Below are 8,285 nucleotides of genomic sequence, written 5' to 3'. Positions count from 1 at the left end.
GTGTGGTGTGTGTGTGTGTGTGTTGTGTGTGTGTGTGTGTGTGGTTGTGGTGTGTGGTGTGGAGAGGGTACAATGAGGGTCTGGGATGGTTTTAGAGGTACTGGGGCCCACAGGAAGGACTGCAAATGTGTGTGCTGGAGGGGGTAGAGAAAGAAGAAGGAGGAGTGATGAAGAGGGTAAAGAGGGTCTGGACTGGTTTCAACTGTGTGGAGAGTGAAAGTGAAGGTAGGGAATGAGACAAGGCAAGAAGGAGAGGTTGAAAAAGGGAGAAAGATGAGGGAGTAAGACAGGTTTTTCTTATAGAGGTATCCAGCCAACGGTGCTGGGCCAAAGGGACTAGATATGTGACTGTTTGGGATAGTGCTTTCTTTATTTTTTTGAATAATCCCATTTCAATGTGTCAGCAGTGTTTGGATGTGAAAACCAACCAGAGGCTGTTGGTTGACACTTTCCACCTTCTTCTATTTCAACATCTCTCTTCTGCCAAAAGAAAACCCTGGAAGGGGTTGGGATGGTTTTAGAGGTACTGGGGCCCAAGGAAAGGACTGCAAATGTGTGTGCTGGAGGGGGTAGAGAAAGAGAAGGAGAGTGATGAAGAGGGTAAAGAGGGTCTGGACTGGTTTCAACTGTGTGGAGAGTGAAAGTGAGGTAGGGAGAGAGACAGGCAGAAGAGAGGTTGAAAAAGGGAGAAAGATGAGGGAGTAAGACAGGTTTTTCTTAGAGGTATCCAGCCAAGGTGCTGCCAAAGGGATCAGATATGTGACTGTTTGGATATGCTTTCTTTTATTTTTTGAATAATCCCATTTCATGTCAGCAGTGTTTGATTGTGAAAACAACCAGAGGCTGTTGGTTGAACTTTCCACCTCTTCTATTTCAACTCTCTCTTCTGCCATAGAAACCCTGGAAGGCAGCAGCTGCTCACTGTCTAATGTGGTTAGATTCCGGTTTTCCTGTAATCTAATAGACATAGATCTCTCTAGTCTCCTCGCTCTCTCTCTGGAGGGGGAAGAAGGATGCAGTTTGGCAAGGAAGCTGTTTGAAATAGCTGGATATTATCCTGTCTAGGGACATAAACTTTACCTTCATAATCTTCCACATCCATAGGYGCTTTCCAGAAAGCCTTCATAATGGCTTCTGTGTCCTTAGTATACTTCTGCACCTGTGASTTCCTTACTGTAGCTTAGTCTTATAGCCTTGCCTATATGGAAGATAAGACTATCACTCCAACCAAAAGTTGAATGAAATACAGAGTGCCACATAATATTACATTTGCTTCAGTTCATAGAAGCTGTACTACAACGTTTTAACAACGAACTACGGAACCATGATGTGAAATGGAACAGCAGTTGCTTGGTCAGAACAATCAAATGACAGTCATTGATGACACAAACGTGTCTTCCTCTGATAGAAGAGAGTCCCTCAGATTCCTTCAACCCAAATCCATCTGAATGCATATCCATACTTGGCACCCATGTTATCTGCTACAAAAGATCAGTGTTAYCGTTGGATGTGAGCGGTGCTTGAACACTGTCTGGGCATGCTGAGTGTCTCTGGTCTGTSTAGTTCATGTGGGTGTTACTGCAGGCTTTTACGCAGACATGAACGGGTTCCTCTGTTCTGTCCACAGCACAACTCTTAACATAATGTTGAAAATACAGCAATCTTCTGAGAAGATGTTTTGTTTCACTGTTTTTTTCTGCAGATGGATGGAAGCTTGCCATGGTTGGATGAGGCATTTGTAGCATACTTGTCCTCCCTCACATTGTTTATGCTCAGTCAGTGGTCAAGTTTTGAAGATTCACTGCAGGCTTTAGTTTTTGAGAAATTCAAAAGGGTTATTTATGAGGTTTGGTTTTGGTGCCAAACGATTCTTTCATAGTAACCTTCAAAAGACTTTGTTCAAACATGATCAATGCGGTAAACTAGGTTTGTCTTGGTCTGTCACGTAGTCTACATAACTCGTGCTCAGGTGGTGGTCAAGTCTCAGCCTCTACTTTAAAAGCTTCCGTCCAGTTCAGAAGGGACGTTAATTCAAAACCACAACAAGAACGCTTTCAGTTTCACCTGGTTGGTTTGTTTTACGAGAACCCTCAATACGAACTACTTAATGAAGCACTGATGTAAAACCACTGATGTTATCTTCCYTACAGCAATYCAGAGAGAGAGAACKCACTGYGGACACACCGGTTGAATCAACGTTGTTTTCATGTCATTTCAATGAAATTACGRTGAACCAGCGTGGAATAGACGTTGAATTGACGTCTGTGCCCAGTGGGTATGCTTAGTCTAGCCTAGTCTCTACGCTTCATCTGCTGGTTCATTCAAGAAAATCCACTGCACTTGAACCTAAGGCACAATATGGCCTTTGTGTCCCTGTCTAGATGAATGCCCTGGCATTGTTGAAACTACGTGGGCGTGGTGGGCACATAAGGTCTTTATGCTGTTAATTTAAACAGAGAGAGAGAAGAGAGAGAAAAAAGTCATATTTGCGACACTGCCCTTGTTTTCGTCTCTTTGTGTTGTTTAGTTGACTGCTTTGACAGTGTAAGGGTTGTGTTACCAAGGGACTGAAGAGGATAACTTAAAGCCATTCACATGACCTGCCARCCTACACCTTCCTACAGTCCCTCCAGGAATCCTTTGGATCCTCTGSCACTAGGGAGAGAGAGACACCTGTTTCAGGACGGGTGAGGCGAAGGGAGCGAAGGAGAAGAGGGGGAGGAAAGGAGGAGAGGCTGTTGTTGCGGTGTGAGAGCAGTGCAGTAGTGGAGGACTGGACACAGAGAAGTGGGATTCTGTTTTCTACTCTGGGGGACTGTAAGCGAAGAAAGAATTGAGGACAGCAGAGGAGGAATGTGTGGATTACAGTAGCAAGTACCAACAGACTGAAATTAAAGGGGAGAAAAGTATTTGATTGAGCAGGAAAAAAAGAGAAAGCAACCGAGAGAGCGAGAGCGAGAGCGAGAGCGAGAGAGAGAGAGAGAGAGAGAGAGAGAGAGAGAGAGAGAGAGAGAGAGAGAGAGAGAGAGAGATTAAGGGCATACCGCTGCAGGTGTGCAGCACTAAATCAAACAGTGGGCTATGTGGAGAGAGAAATGAGACTGACTGTTCGCAGCGTGCTGAGTGGAGTTACCGTGGTGACCAAACCGTGAATTAGTACCTTCTCTTCTACAGTGAACCCTCCTGAACCTCCGCTAACCAATCACAGGGAGAGAAAAGCAGAGGGTAGAGGTGTTACATGGAACTTTATTTACAACCTATAAGTCTACCTGGCCTGTTAAGGAGGTGCAGTTGATACAGGTGCAGTACAGGGACTGTGTAAGGGTGTTAGGTTACTGTTGAGGTGTGGTAGGTAGGTAGAGAGTGTTGACAGGTCAATTGACAGGTTGATTGACAGGCGTCGGGTTAAGGTGATGTCTGTGGAGCGGGGCCAGGGACGTGGCCACTCCCTCTCTGACTCGGAAGAGACCAACGGGCTGCAGGTGGATCCTGAACCAGAGGAACTGGACTGGGATAGCTTTAGTACCTCATTGGAACAGAGACTGACTATTGTGGGTATACTGGTGTGTTGGGTTGGAGGGTGTGTGTGTGTGTGTGTGTGTGTGTGAGTGTGTGAGAGAGAGAGAGAGAGGGCATTGATGTGTTTACATGTGTGTCTGTACTGTTAACTTTTTTACAGTATCTTCACATTATCTGGTAATGTTGAGACAGTGATTTATCTTAAAACACCAGCCAACCTTTTGGATAATCTGTATTAAGGGTTGGGAAAAGAGAMTGCCAATTATGTTTTGAAAAATAAAAAAAATGTGACATAACTCACTAGCTGGGTAGATAAAGTAGAGATTATGAAGAAAGAGCACAGCACAAACACATTTATATAAATATATTCAGATGGAACATGTGGTCAAGATACATTTGCAAATGTACACATATTTGGGTATGCAGTTCAGCCTCATTCCAAATGCCTTGACCATGATGACTGGTGCATTAGAAAATAGCTGACACATTCATCAACCAGGCACCAAATAAGACAGACTTTCAAATCTGTCCTGTTTGGGACAGCTGTTGATAAATGATTTGTGTTATTGTAAAACTGGCTTATCAAGTCAGTGTTTTTCTTTCACTCGACGCGTCACTGAGAGGATTTTTCCCCGCTATATATTGGAGAGAGGGTTGGGAAAGGGAGGATAAGTGTCTCACGACTTGGAGTACTCTTGATGCAAGGCATTCTGCTGGTTTTCCATCTGTGTGTCTGGGATATGATTGTCTCTCTATGTAAGCGAAATGATTTACCCTACTGTCCTCTCTCTGTCGTGTCTCTTCTTTGCCTTTACATTCCACCACTTTTACATTGTCTCACTGTTTCACCCCTCAACCCTGAGGCCTCTCTCCTCCTGTTCATGCTCCATCTCCTCCTCCCTTACTCACCTCCTGACCCTCTGTGCTTCATCCCTGTCTTCTCCTCCACCTCTTCAGGAGCAGGAGTGTGCCCAGGCGTCAGATCACCGTTGTGCCCAGCTGGAGAAGGCCCGGCGTGGGCTGGAGCTGCAGCTCTCTGGCCTATCTGAGCGCCTGGAGGAGGAGGAGGCGTGCTCGACCCAGCTGGCCCACCACAGAGAGAGGCTGGAGGCAGAGAACAGCAGCCTCAGACGAGACCTGGAGGAACTGGAGAGTGCTCTGACTGCCACCGAGAGAGACAAACAGGTAGGCTACAACCGACTCCTTATGCATGCTCTATGGCTTAGCACTGAATGCACTAAACCGGAGCGGAGAGAGATATTATTTAAACAAGAGAACGTCCTTGATTTGGGACTCCTGAACAGGTCTGCACTATACTGACATGCTTCTAGTTCTACTTTACCTCTCTGCTTCATCTGTTTTCCTCTGGCTTTCAGTATTGAATTTCATGCTTTTACTGTCCTCCTTTTTATCACTTTAATAGTCCCTGGAGAGTGAGTATATTGTAAATATCTAAATGTTAAACTAGTGTGACTACTACATGTACAGACAGAGGTAAATAGAGGGGGTGTTAACATATACTGTTACAAACCCCTCAGAGCTTTAGCTATTTCATTGAGGTTTATGGAAGGATTTAGATGGTATCTTTACTCAGGAATGCTTCATGGAATGTACTGCACTCACAGCATTGGTTGTCTATGATGGAGAGAGTTGAATTCCTTTGACTTAGACTTTGTCAAATGAGTCCGTTTTACCTAGGCAATTAATATGGTACTCAGAGTGTATTTGGCATGAGAGGGGTTTTTGAGAAACAAAGAATAATTGTGTCAAATCCTTGAACTATGTGAATGTTTTGTTGGCTCGTGTGGGTTTCCTGACATGTACAGTAGAAAACTAGGTTGTTTCAATATGGATGCAGTACACTGGGATCTACAAGACTAGACCTGCATGGTGGAGTTATTGGCACTGTGCTTTCACACCTAGTAAGTAGTCGGTCTCGTTGTCATAACAGTTGTAATACTATAGAAATGGGTGTTTTTTTAATCAAAGTAAAATGAAATAAGTTACAAGGAATGCAGGKTATTGGGATTGAGTTGCACAACATTTTTATTGTACACTTTTATCATTTCTATGGTATTTGTCATAAAATATGTGCTACACTTGCAACTTCATAAAAAAGGTATACATAATTAAGCAATAAGGCCCGAGGGGGTGTGCTATATTGTCTGATATACCACGGCTTTTAGCCAATCAGCATCCAAACTACCCTGTTTATAATGAGGTATAACCACTTTCCTCTAAACTAAATCATTTCCCTCTCCTCCATTCCTTCTGATTTATTTATCTGTATTTCAAAGTCCTGACAGTCCCAAACTGTTCCCCTGGTTCATTAGAACCTGATGGCCAAAGTGGGACCAGAATGCTACATGCATGTTCCACTTTGATGTTCATGAAGAACAGATTGAGAGTAATGGAATCTGTTTGGTCATCGAAGGGATACTTGTTTTATGGTTTGGCTGCAAAGCCATGGACTAATGCAACTGTTTTCCCAAACCATCATCATGGTTATTGTATCAGTAGAAAACACATTGCCTAAGAGTCAAATTACTTCCAGATTAAAACATGCACTGTGGTATTCTTTGCACAGACAGATTTATACTCGTTTGATATTTTCGAAGGTTTATTACTTTTCTCTATTTAGCAACATGTCTGGGGAAGATAAGTAACAAATACAATGGGATCTGTTTTATGATATCAGATGATTTTAATTTCCTCTTTCTCTCCCCCTCATCCTCCAGTCTTCAGACGGCTCAGTCAGGAAGCTGTCAGAGGAGCTGTCCCAGAGAGAGGAAGCTGTCCAAAAGCTTCAGAAGGAGAAAGAACACCTGGTGGAGCTCAGCCAGGTGAGAACTTACTGACCTCTCCTCACCTCACCCAGTACTAACACCTGGTGGCGCTCAGCCAGGTGAGAACTTACTGACGCTCGTCCCCTCACCTCACCCAGTACTAACACCTGGTGGAGCTCAGCCAGGTGAGAACTTACTGACCTCTCCTCACCTCACCCAGTACTAACACCTGGTGGCGCAGCCAGGTGAGAACTTACTGACCTCTCCTCACCTCACCAGTACTAACACCTGGTGGCGCGCAGCCTACTGACCTCTCTCTCACCTCACCCAGTACTAACACCTGGTGGCGCTCAGCAGGTGAGAACTTACTGACCTCTCCTCACCTCACCAGTACTAACACCTGGTGGCGCTCAGCCAGGTGAGAACTTACTGACCTCTCCTCACCTCACCCAGTACTAACGACCTGGTGGCGCTCAGCCCATGGTGAGAACACACTGTCCCCAGGGGTCATAAAGTGAGGTCAGGGTGAAATGTGAAAGGTCGACCCTGGGTCTAACAGGAAGGGAGATTATGAGAGGGTTTGCAGAAATGCATATCACTCTCACTATAAAGAGCATGAGTACTAACACCTGGTGGCGCTCAGCCCATGGTGAGAACACACTGTCCCCAGGGGTCATAAAGTGAGGTCAGGGTGAAATGTGAAAGGTCGACCCTGGGTCTAACAGGAAGGGAGATTATGAGAGGGTTTGCAGAAATGCATATCACTCTCACTATAAAGAGCATGTATGCATGTGCATGTGTGTGCGTGTGTGTCGTGTGGATTTTCTCTCTCTCTCGCCCTCTCTTTCTCCCTCTCTCTTTGTTTCTCTCCTTCCATCCATCATGCCCTATACTTGCAGCTATAGGAACCCCAGTACAGTAATGCATACCAGATGCTGTAACCAACAGTAGCAGCTTGATATCCTATATAATCTGTTAAAGTAATTTAGAATCTGAGCCATTATCCTACAGTACACTGACTGCTTATTATATATGTCCAGCGTGATGGAAGATGTCTGGAAGTTACAGTTTAGCAATTCAAGTAGTGAGAGAAATGGGAATGGAAATGGCTCAAAGCTCCTAAAATGTTATGAGGGATACAGTCACAGGGTCAGGTGTTATGGTGGGGTTACATACATCATGTACCCCCAATGACTTTGTGTCAGTCTTCTGTTATCGATTTTGGAGAGAGAGGCCTCACTCTTGGCATTCCCTTGAACAACCCAAATGAACTCATCATGGCTCCTCAGATCCAATATGGCTGACAGATGCACGCGATCCCAATAGGGGATTAATGATTTAAGCTACATCTGTGGGCCAGACTCAGCCATTTTGTTTCATCCCTGTATGCAGCAAGCCATTGAGGATCTGCAGAGCGAGGAGGAGAAGGTGAACCTCCTGACCAAGGAGAGGGCAAAGTTACAGGTGCAGGCGGAAGATGTAAGTGTATTTGGGGGAGATACGCCCAATTTGACTTCAGTAGTGTCTAGCTTTATGGTATTGGTACTGTATCATTGTAACATATGATCAAAGAACGTTATGCTTCTATGATGTTTTTCGGATGCAGATGAACYGTTATGCTGTCCCCTCCATTGAAGCCCAGAACCTTTAAAGCTTATTTTGTTATTCTCTCACTCAGTTGGAGTACCTGTTAGAGCAGGAGCGGCYTCAGCGTGGGGAGCTGGAGAAAGGCAGGAGGAAGCTGGAGGGAGACAGCAGGTCCACTCTGGAGAGCCTCACTGAGATGGAGAGGATGAGGAGCAGCCTGGAGGAACTCATGAAGAAGTAGATTATATACACGCTTCATACACCAGTTATAAGCGCAATCAGACAGTTATAGGCACTCAGTTAAATCGGTTATAGATGCTTAATAACAATTTACAAGTCAAGAAGTGGGTTATAGACCAGGGACGTCACTAGAGATTCATAGATAGGGGGGCT

At 44.8% G+C, this 8,285-nt stretch overlaps 1 protein-coding gene across 3 annotated transcripts in view; it reads left to right on the top strand.

The window, feature by feature from the left end:
- Positions 1–8,259, top strand: part of LOC111967035 (myosin-6) — a 16,334-nt gene extending 8,075 nt beyond the window's left edge. For 2 of the 3 annotated variants that reach the window (XM_023991941.2, XM_023991940.2), the window contains exons 2-5: positions 4,477–4,704; positions 6,258–6,362; positions 7,698–7,784; positions 7,984–8,257. In XM_023991941.2, the coding sequence (XP_023847709.1) occupies positions 4,477–4,704; positions 6,258–6,362; positions 7,698–7,784; positions 7,984–8,133 (570 nt within the window). In that variant the 3' untranslated portion in view covers positions 8,134–8,257. Of the gene's footprint in view, positions 1–2,750; positions 3,552–4,476; positions 4,705–6,257; positions 6,363–7,697; positions 7,785–7,983 lie in introns of those variants that run through there. The other variant, XM_023991939.2, reaches the window with a different exon arrangement.
- The last annotated feature ends 26 nt before the right edge of the window (positions 8,260–8,285 follow it).

The sequence above is a fragment of the Salvelinus sp. IW2-2015 genome, linkage group LG8 (genome assembly GCF_002910315.2).
Source record: "Salvelinus sp. IW2-2015 linkage group LG8, ASM291031v2, whole genome shotgun sequence".
NCBI classification, from domain to species: domain Eukaryota; kingdom Metazoa; phylum Chordata; class Actinopteri; order Salmoniformes; family Salmonidae; genus Salvelinus; species Salvelinus sp. IW2-2015.
Note: the sequence above shows the minus strand (reverse complement) of the source record. Positions and strands in the feature narration are given on the sequence as shown.